We start from the raw sequence: 20,017 nt of genomic DNA, 5'->3' as shown, positions 1-20,017 counted from the left end.
CGTAGTGGAGATTGTGCTAGGGGCAGGGGCCTAAGATTTAGATAATGGTGCACCAATTTCAACGAAGTTGATGGACTTTGGGAGCTGCTAAACAACGGACTATCCTAGAGCTACGCTTTGTCCGCATGTGACCCAAGAGCGGGTGGATAAAGGTCGATTGGCAAAGGAGCGAACATAATCGAGGTGGCGAAGGCCCTGCGATGTGTTGGCAAAGGCCACACATGGAGAGATCGCGGTCCGAGTTCATCCCACAAAGATCAAGTTGTAATTGAGATGTCATTGGGAGGCGACGTGATGCAATGGATCATAGTGGAATAGTTTGAGACAATACGACACATATAGGAGAAGTCCTGTGAGGGACTTGATCATACAAAGGTATGATTAGAAGCTACTAGGAGCTCCACTTCGATGAACAACAGGGCAACAAGAAGGGCTATGGATTCAAGGAGTGAATGACATTATACCGCAGAGACAGGTCTTCCGTGCATGCATCGAATTTTGCATTGGATGAAAGCTTTGATCATCAGCATATGAGGGCTGTGTACCATCGAGGGGGATTCCGAGTATAAGCACCAATAAGTCCCATAGGGGGACTTGATCATATATAAGTATGATCGGAGCGGCTCGAGAGTCGGACTGCTCCATAACTCATAGCTTAAGGGAGCTCGACAAGTCAAAGGACAAGATCGAGTGAGCAAATGTTGCTACCAAGGATGCAAAGGAGAATAGAATTAGCTCGAGCCCTGTAATATGATGGCAAAGGCTATACGTGGGAGTTGTTTATTTTTCCGTCGACCAAGGAGAACTACTTGGAGTACATAGAAGTGTTGAAGCAGGTGGTTGAAAGGGGCGAGAAAGCGACGATGAGTCCAGAAGGACTTAGCTACCCAAAACCAAGCATTGGTTATAATGGAGAGGGACTCGAAGGAGTGTCATAGTGACATAGAGGTGAATCTATCAATTGGGAAGAAATTGACATAGATGCGAAGCATTGGATAGTAGGGCCATAGGCATGGCAACACTACGGTACCGTAAATGCGGGAATTCCATGGAGTGATCGATCCCTTGCTCTTATGGAGGGAAGCATATAGTCATGAATGGGGCCAAGGAGGTGGAGAATATAGAGGCAAACTCTAAGTACAGAGACAAGGTTGAAGGGCAGAGGCCAAGAAACTTTGTAAGACCAATGTCGACAAGCTTCTCATCAAAATAGTCGAAAATAGGAGACTTCGGATCGATACATGGGTGCTTGACCAAAGAACGAAGTAGGTCGTACATGGTGTTGTACCTTTTCTACTCAGAGGAGTAGGCGATAAAATGATGGAGAAGATGGTATAATCCCAAAGGTGACCAAAACTATTGAGGACTTGCTTCAAGTCGGGATAAAATTTTGTTTTTTTTTGGACAAAACTTTTTTGTATTTCAGAAGTTCAATAGCAATGAGGAGGCGAATTGCAATAGCTAACTCAACGCAAGAAGTGCAAACATTTCAGGTGCTTTAGAAGTGTAGGCAAAGAATAGGCAAAAGTTAGTAACTAACTTGATGCATTAAGTAAAACCCTCAAGGAGGTAAACAAAGTCAAGTAAACTTTGCTTTCTCAACTCTTAAGAGAATGGGCGAAACTGAGTGCCCAAGTTCTCTTATTTATCTAGCAAAGGAGCTCTGTACATGTTCAAAGACTCTTCGAAGAAACTTAGTGGAAAGACAACAGTTGTCAAATCCTCACCCATGGTGACCTGTTCCACTGAGAGTAAATTGTCTGCCTTATTTCCCAATAGAATGCTGATAAAAAACTGAAGTGATGTGAATCTACTTGGAGGAGACAACTAACTAGATGAGAAATCGATAGGCAAATTTTGTAGAAGACCTAAAAAACTTCAAAGTTTGTGAGGCGATGCTTGTTAAAGCTCCAACAAGCATCCACCCAATTCAAGTGGCATAAGACACTTAAAAGATTGGCGCACAACAAGGAAGGTCTTTTCCTTCATCTGAAGGATCCGCAAGAACCAACAAAAATCAGAACTCGACCGACCCCACACTAGAGTCAAAGTTATTGGTAAGTTGAAGCAGTATAACGGATCAAATTTCGACTACTCAATAACAACGATGGGGAGCAAATGGGAGCCAAGAGGCACATTGTAATTGGAGCAGAACATTGCAATTAAGCCAAGGTTTGATGTACCAAAGCATACCGCTCGGTATGGGTGGTACGTATCGATCTAACAAAATACTAATATGAGCGGTACATCAGTACACCCTAATGTATCGTGTGTTGGTATGCTCGGTACAGCTCGGTACGTATCGTATCAATAGCTAGTCGGTACACTGGTATGGACCGATAATGCGAACCATGGATTTAGTAAAGGTGAGGAGATGCAGCATCCGCAAAGGCTTCAATGAGGACATCGAAGGAATAAGTAGGGGAGAATGTTACAGACAAAGCTATAAACAGGGTGTTCGATATAATATTAATGTATGTCCGTGTCTTTCGATCTTGTTCATACTTTGGATAGCATGTAGAGGGCTTGCAGTAGGCTTGGCAACCTTATTTTCATCGACTTTTATGGCTGTTTTAATCTTGTAAACGCAGGTTGTGTGCAGTCATAGCATAGAGCCTATAGCGAACCACCTTGGACCCTTTGTCACGTGACCGTTTAGAGCTTACGAAGTCTATGTTTGTAATTCGCATTGCCTATCAAGTGTTTGCTGAAATAACTGCTTGTAGGATCTTGAGTTAAATGCTTCCTCTAACCTGTCTTCTCTCTTGCAGGTCCTTAAGGGACTATAAGAGGCTTCAGGGAGACTAACCCTTTAGAGACGGACACGTAAGGGTGCCACATGACTTAGGCAAAACCAGCTAAGTTTATGACAGTTTGTTGATGGAGAGGAAGATGATCGTTGTTCGCCAAGGAAAATGCTGCAGTCACTAGAGAAGAAGACCTACTACACGATTAGGGCGTATTACACAGGTGGGTCCTGGTTTAGGGAGGGAGGGATCAGTGTGTTGACACTATTTCATTTTAGTTCAATCGAACCAAAATCACTTACAATTGACTTGATCCAGGTTGATTTAAATCAAGCGGGCGCTTAGCTAACACAACACCTAGGCCGTGCCCGATTGAAGTCACTCTCCTAGTTCACTTATTGGGTGCTCAAGCCTCACCTTGTTTCTAGTGGGTGCCTAGGTGAGCATCTCATGACCTCACTGTACTCTTCCTCCTATCATCTTTTTCATCTCTTCTTCTTCCTTCGTTCATCCTCCTCCCTCCTTCTAGTGGTATGTACCAGCATATCTTATGATGGTATGCTAGTAGAAGTCAAACTTGATAGTCTGATGACGGATTAGTATGAGTGTGGTATACGAAATCAGAATAGACCAAAATTGAAAGTTGAAACCATAAGTGATAGAATCATCAATTGTGTAGATCATCATCAAAATCAAAGTTCAACATTAGATATATGGATACTTCATATTCAAAAAAATAGAATACATCGGTGTGGTATACGAAATCGGATAGTCCGATGACGGACTGGTATGAGTGTGATATACGAAATTGGAATAGACCTAAATTGAAAGTTGAAACCATAAGTGATAGAATCATCAATTGTGTAGATCATTATCAAAATCAAAGTTCAACAACAGATACATTGATACTTCATATTTAAAAACATAGAATACATGTGACTCAAATACGATAATAAAAAAATATATCTTTACAACAACAATAAAGTCGTAAGTCCCAACTATTTAGGTCGACTGCATGGATTTTTTGCTACCATTTAAATCTATAAAAAGCTTTTTTTTAGTTAAATTTAAAATATTTAAATCTTTATTTATAATTTCTATTAGAGTCGTTTTAGGTTTTCCACTACCTCTCCTCGTATCAATAACACTAATCATTTCAACTCTTCTATCGTCTATAAGTCTCCTAAGCACATTTCTATAACATCTTAAACGATTCTCTTTCATCTTATCCTCTATCAAAGCGACACCTAATTATTCACAAATAAAAATATTTTTTTTCTTATCTTTCCTAGTAACTATATATCCATTTCAATATTCTTATCTTAACCATGGTATGTAGTATCGAATGGTACCGCCCGGTACGGGCGGTATGTATCGGTCCGACGGCATACCGGTACGCGGACCGCCCGGTATTGCTACAGTACTACAGTAATAAAGAAAATATATATAATTATTCGGTACACCAGGGTGTACCGCTCGGTACGCCCTAGTGTATCGCTCGGTACACCGGTACCGTACCGTACCGAGCCAACCTCGAAACACCGATACGGTATGGTATTGCATACCTTGATCTTAACAACATAAACTTTTTGCATATATTGTTGATAGTCTAGCAACACCGCCAATATCGATCCTAAACCTGGATAAAAAAGGTAGAGGTTGTGTTAGGTCACTGACACTAGCGTAAAACTGTCAGATCTCACAAACATGAATCGTAACTGAATAAAAAATATTTCTAAATTATAATATAATATATGACAAAGCTTGCTATTTATTTATAGTGTTAGGATCTTAGAGTATTTATTTATGTACCATGATAAATAATACAAGTAATTAGCTGGCATTTTAACCCATTCATTATGAAAAATATTTAGTAACATCTTACTTCAAAATCTATGAAGATAAGAAATAAATATTAACATGAAAGCGGTGAGATAATTACTTTAATTCACTATTGCTAATGCTTAATATAAACAATCAGTGATTTAAAAAGCGTTAGGCGCCAAAAGGCGCCAAGATCCAAAAACGCCCGAGGCGCTCGCCCGAGTGAAGCGAGACGATAAAATATAAAAAATATATAATATAATTAATATAATTATTTAAATAAAAAATATGCTATTAAATTAAGAAAATCGAGTACAAAATCACAATGTCATATTAATAAAAAGTCTCAAAAATCAAAACAATAAAATTTTACATCAAATCTATTGAGTTGCTCTGTACACTTGTCATTTATTCTGAAACCTAACAATAATTTTAAATAAATAAAAATTAATAGTATTAAAATCAAAATAATATATTATTAATCTAATAAATAAAAAAACTATTATTAGTATACAGTTAGCAGGATACTGTTAATATACTGTTAACAGTATAGTGAGAAGAGTGTGAGAAGACCGAGGCTGCTGAGGCAACAACAGCGGTAGCGGGAGTGGGAGCGAGAGTTGCAAGCGGCAGCGGGAGTGGGAGTGGGAGTGGGAGTGCGAGCGGGAGCGGGAGTTGCGAGTGGAGAGTGACGACAATAGCGATGAGCGACGATTGTGGCAGCAGCGAGAAGTAGGCGAGCAGAGATTGTGGCAACGGCGAGTAGCGATAGTGGCAGCGGCAGCAGAGAGCAATGACAGCGGAGAAGAAATCTCGACGGCAAAATCGCGAGTGTTAGGGTTGGGGAAGTTGGGGAAATCGTGAGAGAGAGCTTATCGGTGATTTAGTTGGTTCGATTGAACCAACTAAAGCACCGGAGACTGAACCAGATGTAAAACACTGGTTCGGTCGTCTGGTTTAACTCGGGCGCTCGACGCCTGGGCTCGGGCGAGCGCCTAGGCAGCGCCTCGTTGAAGCGAGGTGCTTGGACATGAAGCGAGGTGCTTGGGCCTCGCCTCGCCTCGCCCGAGCGCTTAGGCGAGCGCTTGAGCACCTATTGAAATCACTGTAAACAATATATCAACAACTTATCTAATCTCATTTAATAAGTGTGTAGATGTTAAAAACAAATGATGAAAACAAAAGTCAACATCCAAACGGAGATCCAAAAGAAATATCTCCTAGGTATCCTAAAGTATATTGTATTTTCAATAACTTTAAGAAATCATATAATTCATGGAGGTATACATATTCAAGAAGCATCCTACAAGTGTTGCATGAGACACCCCTTAACCAGCTCAGCACTAATCGACTTTCTTAGATCCACCTCAGTCTTAACCCCACATTTGCTTGATATATATAATGATCTAAATTGGACCACTTCATCCCCACATGTTTAGAGCACTGCCCATTTGTCTTCAACATGGATTTGATCTTTGTATTCAACTTTGAACCTCTTCCCAACAACCCTAAACCGGGTTGACTTCCTTCTGACATAAAGCAACCTTTCCTGCGGTCTAAAAGGCAAAATAAGAGTCAATCTAGCTAAGGACCACTTCATAGAAAAATGTCTCACCGGATACGGAGGTAAGACCATGCCCATTTGACTGTCCCTAAACCCTATAATAGCAGGAGACTTGTGCAATGGCCCACCCTTTTTTATCTATACAACTGAGATGTATGTCACCATATATTTTTCAAAGATGGCTGCTAATTGTAAAACTCGAGTTCATTGGAATGATCTGTAAAGTAAAATGATCAAAGATCAATAATCAAGAACTATAGCAAGGAAATGACAGAAAAACTTAATTCTATTTCAATATTATGAAATTGTTAAAAGATTCTCACCAACCCCAACAAGAGCAACAACAGATGATACAGCATCAGAACGGTGGTGCCATGCATTTGCCTTCAACAGTTCACTTCCTTCCTTTTCCCCAGCTCTTTTAGTTATCCAATAGAGTCTATTGTCGCCAACAAAAAAAGACTGGTGGTAAGAATATGTCTGAATATTTAGCAAATTTCCACAGGTGTATCACAATACGAAAATCATATTCTCATATACCTAGAACAATTTCTGACAGACTGCATCACAGTTATTGGTTTAAGAAAAGAATAAAAAAGAAGACATCCAACCAAGACATTATCCTGATTTTCAAGCAAAAAAACTCCTTGAAAGTTACTTATTTTACTCATCTGTAATGAATAAGAAAATGCAACCATAAACCAACAGCTAAACATTACTAATAAACAAAAGATTTGTCTTATTCCTTTGGCCCAAGAAATTCAGTGACATTGCACCAACTAACATTCCACTTTCCAAGGCTATATGGCAAGGAAAGGCTAGATGATGGTGGTCAATTTGACCATTGGAGCACTGTTACCGAGCGGTAACGATCGAAATTTCGATTGTTACTACCCGATATAACCTCGTATCATCTGATACGGGGCGATGTTAAGCGTTCTGCCCGGTAGCAGGTGGTCTGCGTACTTGTATACTATCGGACGGGTACGTACCGCTCGGTATTCGAAACTATATACCTTGGGACTAACGCATGAGAATAATCTTAAATCTTAATCATGTTAAATCTTTGTAAATATGCATTAAAATACCTTCAAATTGGAGAGAAATTCCACTAGATCTTGAGTTTCAATCCCTCTTTTATCCAAATCAATAACTTCAATCATAAATAAGAATACAAGAAAGAGTGAGAAAGAGAGGGAGAATAGGAGAGTAAATGAGAGTGAGTAAGAGAGTGAAAGAGGGAGAAAGGGGATTTAAAGCTCCAATTGTTAATTTGACCAATAGGATCAATTTGACTTGACTTAGATCGATATTGATCAATTTCTGGCTAGTACTATCTAGTATCAGCCGATACAATGAATTTCGACCGTATCAGTCGATTCAACGAGTTTCGACCACATCAGTCGATACATCACCTATACCAACTGAAACCTGACTATTTTCCTACTTGTCGTCCGAAACGAAGGTCTATATACCGATTAGCTAGTGGACCGATACATACCACTCAGATAGTACCATTAAGAGCGGTACATCACCCATTCGTTAGATAGTTATATAGAATATGACCATAAATAATACTATTGGCAAATTCAGCTCTAGGTAGCATGAATCCCATTGTTTGCTATTTTTTGTAGCAAAATGATCGTAGTAGATTTCATAAGGTTCTATTAACAACTTTAGTTTAACAATCTCTTTGAGGATAGTAAACACAACTATAATATAAGTTGGTCTCAGTTTTCTTCTATAAACTTCTTTAAAAGTAACTAAGAAATTTGGTGTCTCTATCTAGTGTGATATTTAAAATTTTCATAAAGTTTAACCATCTCATTGAAATAAAGATGAACAAATATAATATGCATCGATGGTCCTTTTGCATATGAATGAAATGTGTCATTCCAAAACAATAAAAATAGAATTTCTACCTCTAGGTTTTTGACAATCCAACTGAAAATACATGTCAATATCTTCTCATAGAGAATTACGAATTGGTAATGGATATACAGTAAGAATTTGAGCTTGTTCTTTACCAATTTGGCATGGCCGGCATCGCTTCACATAATGAGCATCATAAGGAATTATAGGCCAAAAATATTTATTTTAATGAGAACAATTTTATCTCTTCCAAAATGACCTTCCAGCCTATCAAAGTGTAATTATCTGATAATCTACTCACCAATAGACCATTTTGGACTAAAAGATAAAATCCTTGAAAAAGAAAACCATCTTAAATAACATAGTATTTGTGATGACAATTCTTGAATTGCTACCAAGTTTCTCCAAAACCTTCATCATTGAAATAGATGACTTTTATAGTAGCAAATTGTTCTAGCTGTACACTCATAGTGATAAAAAATGCACCTCAGTGACCAAGTTCATCAACGACTTGATTGCAATTTTCATTTTTATGTTTCAAGACAAATATGTGCTCTTGTAAAAAAAATACTACCATCTTGCATAGTGCATACCACCGATTTAGATTTGCTCGAGAATTTATAATGTTCAAGAGCTTCATGATTAGAATCTTTAAGATGAATTATCCATAAATTAAGTAAGACCTCCAATATTGAGGTACTTGAACAATGACATAAAAATCTATATCATAAGTTGAATAATTATTTTTTTATTGTTGAACTTTTCACTAAATAATGCAATCAAATGAGATTCTTAGCTATGTACTCACCAATGCCCAAATGACAAACAACACAATTATCAAATATTTCACTAAAATTTCATGATACAAAGGGAATAATGGAAATTTTAACTGTTTCAGTAGTTGAAAACTATTTTCCACCTCAAGCGTCCACTAAAAGTCTTCCTTCATGCAATCAGTCAAAGAGATTACAATAGTACTAAAATCCAAATGAGCCATCAATAAAAAGATGTCAATCAGTGAAAATTTTGGACATCTTGTGGAGACATCAGTGATCAGTGTGGACCATATTTGGATAATCTTGATATTCTATGCACCCACTTAGATACCTGCAAGTGTTAGAATAAAGCCTAGCAAGGCCAAAGGTCATGAAGGAGCATTTCTTTGTATAGAGATTTTTTGCTCAAGGTTGTTAAGATACTTCTTATACATTCAGCATAATTATGTTTGTTGTGACCATAAACAAGAAGATCATTAAAATAAACAACATCAAAGTTTTCAATTAAAGGATGAATAATTTAAGTATTAACCACACGAAGGTGCTAGGAGCATTCAAAAGCCCAAATGACATAATTAGCCATTCATATAAATCTTCAGTCTTGAAAGTTGTATTCCATTTGTCTCCTGATTAGTCACTTCTAAGATTGACATTGGAGAAAACTTGTGCAGCAGAAAGCACATCGAATATATTATCCACTCTAAGAATAAAAAATCTATACGTGATGGTGATTTGATTAATAGCTTGGCTATCTATACACATACACAAAATCCCATCCTTCTTAGGAATAGAGTTGGAAAGTCACATGGGTTTAAACTTTCTTGCACATGACATTTGTTCGATAAATCTATGAACATTCAAGTCCTCATGCCCTTTTGGACTTGTATGTATAACATCTCTCATTTTTGAAAATTTTATAAGGGCATATTTGTAATGTAGGGACCTAAATGTGAATCATAGCAATTGGATATGATTTATGAAAGATTCATATTAAGGTTTTTTTTTTTTTAAATGGAGGACATGTGTCACTAGCTAACTTAAGGATGGTGCCACCTATGTTTGTTCTATGGATGACACATAAGTTTCTTTCATGTATACACAAAGTCCTCATACCCTTTTGGACTTATCTATGTAACATCTCTCATTTTTGAAAATTTTATAAGGGCTTATTTGTAATATAGAGGCCTAAATATGAATCTTAGCAATTGGATATGATTTGTGAAAGATTCATATTAAGTTTTTTTTTTAGAAAAAATGAAGGACATGTGTCACTAGCTAACCTAAGGATGGTGTCACCTATGTTTATTCTATGGATGACACATAAGTTTCTTTCATGCATGCTTGCCACCTTGCAATCCTTGTGTCAGTCAAACCTAAGTAATTAGAGGAGAAATTAAACGAAAATTTAACAAAGGAGGGATACTTGCTGCAACTAGCGTTGACTTGAGAAGAGAAGAGAAGGGAAGAGGAATTTAATTGAAGAAGAAACTTTACTCTGGCTTGAGGTTTTGCATCAATTCCCTACATTTGGGAATCATATTTTTCTAAGGCAAGTGTTCTAACCCTATCCCACAGTAATCTTAATTTTAAAAATTTTGGAAGATTTTGGCTTTGTACATGATATTTCTATCGTTTAGGAATAAAACTGTGAATTTGAAATTTTTTTATATTTGACCTTTCTACATTGTCCTAGGCATAACTTTTTGCACCGATCTTTGATTTAGGAAAAACTAAATTCATCCGAAAATAGACTCATAGCTCTTTCTTTTGTTACCAAGACTGACAAATTTGGAGTTTAATTATCTACCCAAACTATTATTTCAATTGACCTTATGAAATCTATAAAATAGAGACTATTGGTTTTGACCTTTCAGTACTCTCTTACTTATAACTCTCTGTTGGAAACTTTGATTTATGCAAAACATGATTTATCATAAACTAGATTCATAAATCTTTCTATGGATATCTGATATGAAAGATTTGGAGCATAAATGTCTATTGAAAATCTGTTCTAATCAACTCTATGAATTCTGTAAAACAGAGATAATGTTCTTTGGTCTTTAGTTACTAAACTGTTTATACCTCCTTATTGGAAACTCCAATTCATACAAAACTTGATTTATCTAAAACTAAATTGATACGCCTTTCGAATGACACCTAATTTGTGCAAATTGGAGCATAATTGGTGATTCAAATAGTTCATGAAACGTGCCTCTAAAATTCTGCTAGAATCAAGCGTTTGTCGATTCTGCCTACTCTTGTTTCATCTCTTTGGAAATTGATTTTAGCTAAAATCCTTACTTCAGTTGAGCTTTACATTATTGCTTTGAATTCCTATATACTCTTGTCCTTCAATTATTTGCATACCTGAATCTATTATGTGAAGTTTATATTTGTATCGCAATGTTTTGTATAGGCATTTGTATTCCGTTGTTCTGCATGTGTTTTCGATATGTGCCAATTTTATTGCTCATAATGTCCTTTTGTACTCTGGTGTTTGTGGGATAATGTGAACCTTTGCCAGAAATGGTAAAGGGAGTTATGCTTAGAGCCCGTGATGCTCTGTCGGCCCCCTATGACTTCACTTAGACGTGGGTGGATGGAGCTCCCAAACGTAGGAGACTTATGTTTGGTGGCCATTCAGAAATGGATAGACTATATTATGTTATGATCCCACTTCACCATCTATATGTTTGATATGATATCTAGAGCTTTGGTTATATGCTTCTATGTGTGCTTTGGATAAGAATGAAATGTATGCAACATAAAATGCGACGTTGAGCTTATGTCTCGTATTTGTTCTTTGTTATGCTCTGAAATGTTTCATATACCATTGATATGCTCCGAAACATTTCATACGTCATTGATATGTTCCAAAATATTTCATTTGTTATTAATATGCTCCGAAATGTTTCATATGTCATTGATATGTTCCGAAACATTTCATACGCCATTGATATGCAACAAAATGTTTTATACGTCATTGATATGCTCCAAAATATTTCATACGCTATTGATATGCTCTAAAATATTTCATATGCCATTGATATGTTCCGAAACATTTCATACATCATTGATATGCTCCAAAATGTTTCATATGTCATTGATATGTTCCTAAACATTTCATACATCATTGATATGCTCCGAAACATTTCATATGTCATTGATATGCTTCGAAACATTTCATACGCCATTGATATGCTCCGAAATGTTTCATATGTCATTGATATGTTCCGAAACATTTCATACGTTATTGATATGCTCCGAACTGTTTCATATGTCATTGATATGTTCCAAAACATTTCATACATTATTGATATGCTCCGAAATGTTTCATTTCTTATTGATATGCTCCGAAACATTTAATACGTCATTGATATGTTCCAAAATATTTCATATACCATTGATATATTCCGAAACATTTCATACGCCATTAATATGCTCCAAAATGTTTCATATGCTATTGATATGTTCTGAAACATTTCATACGCCATTGATATGCTCCAAAATGTTTCATATACTATTAATATACTCCAAAACATTTCATACGCCATTGAAATATTCCGAAATATTTCATTTGTTATTGATATGCTCCGAAATGTTTCATATGCTATTGATATGTTTCGAAACATTTCATACGCCATTGATATACTCCGAAATATTTCATATGTCATTTATATACTCTGAAATATTTTATACGCCATTGATATGTTCTGAAATGTTTTATTTGTTATTGATATGCTCCGAAATGTTTCATATGCCGTTGGTATGCTCCGAAACAATTTCCTTTAGCCATTGATATGCTCTGAAATGTTTTATATACTATTGATATACTCTGTAACATTTCATATGCAATTGATATATTCCGAAATGCTCCTTATGTTAATGATATGCTCCAATTAATCTTTACTCCTTTGTTATGACCAAAACATGCTTCGAATGAAATGACATTATAATTCTGCATTCGATGAGTGGCTATCTATGAACTCTTGTATCCCTGCCTTGTATTTCGATACCTTGTTTGTTTGAAACTATCCTCTTTTGCCATGGATATGTTAGTCGCTTGCTGAGCTTTATATGCTCACTCCGTTACTATGTAAATTTTTCAGAATAACTTGTCGCTCGCTAAAATGTTTAAATTGAGGTGAGGCAGTGGAAAGTTATAAGACTTTAGGGCAAATCCTTAGTGGATGATATGTTTTTATTGTCTAAGTACACTTAGTATCTAATGAAATGTTGATGGAAAATCTGAACTTATGAGTTCTGTAAAAGTTTAAAGGACCTCTCGTATTTAGGATTTTGGAATGTCAAGTTTAATTTGTATAATGATATGAACATGTGGTAAATATTGGTTTTGTGCTTATATAGAATCCCACACTTGTGGATTTATGAGGTAGTTATTGTCTTAGGGAGTTGGTTTCATATTTTATGATTCATCGAGTGATGTGGTATATAATTTTAGACTGCACAAGTTTTATGAATTATGGAATTATGGATGTGACTGACATTGAATGTTTCTCAGTATCCTCAAATGTTAGTTTGGATCCTAGATTGGATTGTTCTTAAATTTTAATATTGTCGTTTTAAGATAGGGTCACACCTCTTGAATATGATAATTCGGGGGGCATGATAGATAGTGAGCTTTGTTGGGCAAGTTTTCTCTTGGAATCAAGTCAATTTGATGTCAAATGTCCCTTAGAGAAGGCAGACCATCGAGGAGTTCTTCAGGTGGGATATCTTTGAATTGTTCAAATTTAGCCATCACTTCATAAGGAATGCTCATTGACTTTCTTGAACCATGAAATCAGATATGTTTTAGGATGTGACTCCTTTAACTTGAGCTTGTTCACCATGTCTTGTGAGACAATTTTCTCATAACTAGCACTATCGATAACAAGAGAGAAAACCTTACCTTTAGACTTGCAATGCATACTGGAAACATTGTTTTGTAGTTATTCTTCATCAAAATGTTCTCTTGAAGTGGCAAGATGCTCTATGAATTACTATTTTGGTTCTCATCTGGTACAATCTTTTTAGAAGCCTCTTCAAGTTCTTCATATTTTGGTTCTCCAAAATCTTCAACTTACTCCTTACCATCTTCTTCTTCCATAAACTTTACTCATAGATCTGCTCGTCTTTTAGGGCAACTCATTCATGTAATGTCCCACTTGTTCATGTAATTACCATACAATGCAAGTAGTAGGAGTTTGCTTAATTGTACTTTTCATAGTTCTAATAACCTTTGACGCACTAGCATATTATAATAAGATTCTTCTTTAGAAGAGGAACATAAACAAACATTAGCACACCCTTTTACTCTATTTCTACCTAAATTTGCTCCAACATTCAATGCCAATTGATAAGCATAGACAACCACCATAACTGATCCATCTCCACTTTGTCACAAATCATTACTCTTAATCGTCCAATATATCATGCCACAAGTTGTTCCTCCATCTATTGAGTTATATTTCGACCATCAACCTCTAGAATTATTCTATAGTTGAAAATGGATTTGAATCCTTGTTCAAGATTGTTGAGTTGTGAAAATAGAGTTTTAGCAAAATATGATGGTAGGAAATTTTCACATAGTTGAGTTTTCATCTTCTCCTAAGATGATATCTTAAGTTTTCCTTTTCAAAAGCAATTCTTTTGCACCTTGTCCAACCAAATTGAACCATAACCTCGTAAGTCTTATAGCAATCAATTGTACTATTCAATTATTGAGTATCTACTTGTATCCATTCTCAAAAACACTAAGCCAACTGAGAAACTCTTCAAGTCGAGGTCGATCATAGATGATAGAACCCTAACAAATTGATTCTGATATTGTCATTTACACAAAGAAATCTCTTTGTGGTGGACTCTCTCATAGCTTTGTAGGATGCAAAAGGATTGGCCTTTTTTTTTATTCATCACTTGCATAATCATAGCTTAAACTTCTTGAGGTTCAAGGCGCATGGTAAACTCTTCAACTTGTCTTCTTAAAGTATAAACTTTTTTATCCCTTTCATGTCTATCCATGATTCCTCTCGTGTTGCCCTTTACCCTTCTATTTGCCATAAGAGAGTAATGTAGACCAAGAGCGTAGCAAGGTTCAGCAACTTACTAAATGATACCAAACAACGAGAAGAGGGTGAGAGAGTCGTTGAGATAAGGGAAAAGAGTCTCTCTTTCCTTTCTTGCAACAACTAAGAGCTAAAAGCTAAATTACAAAAAGTCAGATGATTAATTCAAGATTGCCCCCAAAGCTCCCCTCCCCTTTTTCTTTTATAGATGATTTGTACATCAAGTATTCAACCATCACCTACCTAATCAAGTACTTCAACTCTCAACAACTCCAATTAATGACCTCAATTTACAAGGGCACTTGTTATAAAACGCTTCAGTACATGGTGCCTTGAAACTCAGTTGGAACTTCATAACTTGGTTTTAGAACTTGATATATTGCTTTGGGACTTGATAGCTCAGACTTAGAATTTGGTGACTTGCCTTGGAACTAGATGTCTTAAAGTTTGATGAGTTGAAAGTTGAAACCTGAGATTATTATTTTATTATCCTGCTGTCATTACATTCTCTAATACTACTATTTATCAAATCAAGTAGTCAGTTATTTGTTGACGTAGCTATGACTTCCTATCTATGTCTAAATAACTATTATGTATAATATCATACATACCCTTCTTTGACAGATATTGATATGATTGTCATACTCAATGCTAAAAATGGATGCTCCAAGTCTACTCCATGATGATGGCCCCCACTACCTTGAATGTGATGGTCATGATTCAGACACAGAGAGGTCATATCGGGGGTTGACATTAGAAGCCCCTGAAATTGATAAGGGAATCTGTATGAGCAATATGTGGATGATAATTGTCAATTTAAGGTAAAAAAGAACATGATTTCTGTTTCTAAACATAAAAACACCTAGTGTATAAATTCAATAATATTTAAGAGCAACACAAGCTAGTCTCTGTGAAGCACTGCTTTAGTGAAAGTGTTTTACTTGTCAATTCCTTTTTAGTGGTGCAAATGAAATCATATATTCGGATCTGACAGACACTACTGTGACAGCAAAGAGCAGATACCTGAAGAACATCAATGGCATGCCAGCCAATCCCACCTGCAGTAACCATAAGCATACCAGAAATCCCAAGCGTTCCCATAGTCTCAAACTTCCCATGTCCTAGGAAAAAGGAATAAAGAAAAGTTCAAAACAACACTTACAAGAAAGTTTTAGACAAATGTACAATTAAATTTTATGCAGAATTTGTATTTGTTTGGAAAACTGAGAACAGTGTTGACTTCTGCAAATTTGCCAGACCAAATAAACATAGCTACTTAGCTAGCTAAGCAAAGATCAAAATAACATAGACACACAATGCATCTCCATATAGTTCATTTTAAAACATAAAGTTCCTCCAAATAGCCAAGGTTAACATTCTAGATACCCAAAACTAGTCACAGATATCATATTTAGATAGAGAATGAAACAGAATAACATAAAGGATGATTCCACTCATGGCTCATGCATAGTTGTATGTACTAGTAGCTTCTCTGATAAATCACTATGCTTCCTTAAGCAGTGAAAGCATGAACCTGCATCGCCATGATCTGAAAACAATAATTGATCATGTTTTGAGGAAGATATGTAGCGATAGACGGAGGAAACAAGGAGACAGTACTGACACAGTGGGCCAAATGAGTTACAAATCGCAAGACAGAGGAACAAAGATGATGGTGGCAATGTGATGGGGAAGAGGAGAAGACGGCAGTGGATGGGAGAAAGAAAGCGCATATAAGAAAAATAAAGAGAGGGAGAGAGCATGAGAATGAGAGAAAAGAAACAAAAATCAAAGGAAAACAAAGACTCATTCACATTTCACAATTGTTAAAAAAAACTTTTTAAAAAATTATTAGAGGTACAGGCAAAAAGTTCAATGCCAGTATAATTCAGTGTCAGGCTATGTACCATAGTAAGTCCAGTATGGTGAGCTTACCAGACGATGCAACCTATAGTAGTCTGGACCAGGTGAAATATCTTGGTTCATGTCCCATTTGGCTGTTAGACTGAAAAATATCGATATTTAAAACCTTGGGCTGGATAATCTTTGAGCCCACTTCAATATCCAATCAATCATGTGAGTTTCGACGAACAAAAGATTCAATTTTCTCTTTCCTGCACTGACCAAGAACAGGGAATTCCTGTTTTTAATGGCCAAACACTACTGTTTCAAATCAGGCTAAAAGTCACTTCTCTTATCTATAATTAGGGATGCAGAAAAAGCAATGTTGGAGGGTTGGCACTGCAAATTGCATGAGATGTGATGCATCTCGGGTTTACTTCACATGCTGATATGGTTATCATGGAGAGCAAAGCAGATGCTGTGATGTTTTGCATACAAAAATTGGATGCAAGTTAATTCTGGGGATCACATCTCGGATGGGACATGGCCATGGTGATTTTATTAGCCAAGTGCAGGTCAAGGTTAAGTCAGTTCATGCGATCTGGGGGTTAACGAACTAGTTGTTTTGTCATACATGATGATGCATATCAAAAATTGAAAAAAGAAACAGGTGCACTTGTGAAACCTGAACCATCTAATCCATGAGAAAAAAGGCAACAGGAAACGCTTGTTAAAGATATTGTTCCATTAGAATTCCTAGTAAAAGATAGAATGACCCACAGTAAAATTCTTGCCAAAAGAACTTCAACAAATGATTTTCATGATCAAAGGTGATAGCAATGCAAGCATAGCAAAGAAAAATGACACTTTGTCTGGGATCAAAGATTTTAAGGACTACACAAAAATATATTACTTAGCTAAATTTTAAAGTTAAATGAGCAATGATATACTTTCCCTTCATGTCTTCTTTTTCTCTTTTTATTTTAGCAATATATTAGCAATCATGGAAAGATTATAAGATAAGCAGAAACATTTTAGCTTAAAAAACGATGGTTGCTGCTAGCAATAAAATTGAAGGATTCTGATTTTCAACATGCATGAGTAAGTTGGGTGTGCAACCCTACTGAGTCAAATTAATCCTTCTATCTCTTATTACCTCCTCTTTTGTTGAATTATTTTGATGCATGGCTTTTATTAGTTGCTACTTTCTAGTGCCTGCTATCATAAAGTCTAGCCTGCTGAAGAGAATATTTCTTGCTCTCAAAATAAACATAATCAGAATCCCATTCTCTAGCATTGATGTGATAATTTTTAACAGCATTCAATCCATGAAACTTACTATCACATCTTTCTCAAGCCAACATTTCCGATTAGATCTCGATCCCCACTAGAGATACGCCGGAGGTCTCCGATTCACATACCAGAGGGTGTTGTGTGTTTTGCGAGAAAAATAGAGGGAGTAGATTGAGATAGAAGTCCTTATCTTGATTGTTTATCTTTATGCAAAATCTGCATGTTATTTATTTCTGCTATATCTTTTGTTTGTCCAAAACATATCTCTTTCAAATCCCTTACGTGGCATACTTGATGTCAACTGCCTCACTGGTCCAAACTACATGGATTGGCATCGCAACCTAAGAATCGTTCTCACGGGGGAGAAAATCGTGTATGTCCTTGACACAATGATACCCACGCTCAAGGAAGGCGCAAGTGAGGATGAGATCGCTCACTACGTAAAATACATAGATGATTTCACTCTTGCTCACTATTACATGTTGGACTCCATGACTCCTGAGTTATAGAGGTAGCATGAAAAGATGGATGCTAGATCCATTCTCCTACATCTTCGCAAATTTTTTGAGGAATAGGAAAGAACTCAATGATATAAAATATCCAAGAGTCTCTTTCGTGCTAGGATGACTGAGGAGACACCGATTCAGAACCATGTCCTTAAGATGATTAAGTGGATAAAGAAATTCATAGGTCTAGGAATGGTCTTAGAGGATAACCTGTGTGTGGATCTTGTGTTTCAATCCCTACCAGACTCCTTTTCTCAATTCATTATGAATTTTAACATGAACAAACTTGATGTGACACTCCTTGAGCTCCTCAATATGTTGAGGGAGGCTGAGAGCAAGGTTCGCCGTACCGTACCGTACCGGCGTTTCGACCCGGGCTCGATACGGTACAGTATCAGTGTATCGAACGGTACACCAAGGCGTACCGAGCGGTACACCCTAGTGTACCGAACAATTTTATTTTATTTTTTATTATTGTAGCACTGTAGCATTGCTACAGTATAATGCTGTAGCGGTACCGGGCGGTCCACGTACCAGTATGCCGTCGGACCGGTACGTACCGCTCGGTACTACACACCTTGGCTGAGAGCACCATCAAGAAAGAAAAGTCAATCCTCTATGCTAGTGAAACCAGAAATAAAAGAAAGATAGAGAAGTCTCTTACGAAGGGCAAGGACAAGGGCAAACCGGGCAAACCAAAGGTTGCCAAGGACCCAAGAAAGGATAAAGACCAGTGCTTCCACTACGGCAAAGACGGTGTTAGGACTCTAACTAGAAGAGTCCTAATTGAGAGGGGCATTCATGTAAAACCTACCTAAGCCGACTCCTATTAAAGAGGTAAAGAGGCTAGCTAGGGTTTTGAGGTTATTTCTTATAGAAGAATTAGAAATTGTAAAGGAATAGGAGTCTTAAGTAGGAGTCCTATTAGGAGTCTTGAGTAGGAGTCGTAATTGAGTAGGAGTCTTGAGTAGGAGTCCTATTATGAGTTAGGGTTTAGAAACCCTATAAATAGCCATGAATTCATCCTCTTTTAATAGATAATAGATAAATCTTTTCTGCAGCCTTTGAGCAGCAACTTGGAGGAACCCCTATAGTGTTCCAAGGAGGCCGATCCCCTAAAGAGATCAACCCCAAGCTTAGAATCTGCAAGGGTTCTAACACCTGGTATCAGAGCAGCGTTCTTGGCATCTCGCTGCCCTTCCACAGTCATCCATCAGCCCTCCACAGCCGCTCAAAGCAATTCCCACAATTGCTTAAAAGATAGTCGCCAAATTCCGTCGTCATCTCCACCACCGCGGATCATCCTTTGATCTCCCCGTGAATTGCAACAGGTTCTAGTTTTCTGCCTTACTGCTGCTGTAATTTAGTTATCCTTATTCGAAAATCAAAAAAAAAAATTGTTCCAAAATTGCTGCATAAACTTTTCGTCGCAAAGTTTTCATCTCTACGACGAAAGATACATTGTAAAATTCCAACCGCATAGCATAGATTGTTTGATCTTGCTATTACGTTTTTTCTATCCAAA

At 36.8% G+C, this 20,017-nt stretch overlaps 1 protein-coding gene across 3 annotated transcripts in view; it reads right to left on the bottom strand.

Annotated features, from left to right (window-relative positions):
• The window catches only part of LOC135639135 (metal tolerance protein 2-like), an 80,090-nt gene that overhangs the window by 22,445 nt on the left and 37,628 nt on the right, over nucleotides 1–20,017 (bottom strand). For all 3 annotated transcript variants that reach the window (XM_065152914.1, XM_065152916.1, XM_065152915.1), the window contains exons 3-5: nucleotides 15,875–15,972; nucleotides 15,463–15,614; nucleotides 6,459–6,574 (exon numbers count right to left, since the gene is read on the bottom strand). In XM_065152914.1, the coding sequence (XP_065008986.1) occupies nucleotides 6,459–6,574; nucleotides 15,463–15,614; nucleotides 15,875–15,972 (366 nt within the window). The remainder of the gene's footprint in view (nucleotides 1–6,458; nucleotides 6,575–15,462; nucleotides 15,615–15,874; nucleotides 15,973–20,017) is intronic.

Source organism: Musa acuminata, chromosome BXJ3-5 (assembly GCF_036884655.1).
Source record: "Musa acuminata AAA Group cultivar baxijiao chromosome BXJ3-5, Cavendish_Baxijiao_AAA, whole genome shotgun sequence".
Classification (NCBI taxonomy): Eukaryota; Viridiplantae; Streptophyta; class Magnoliopsida; order Zingiberales; family Musaceae; genus Musa; species Musa acuminata.
This window is presented reverse-complemented; position numbering and strand designations above follow the sequence as displayed.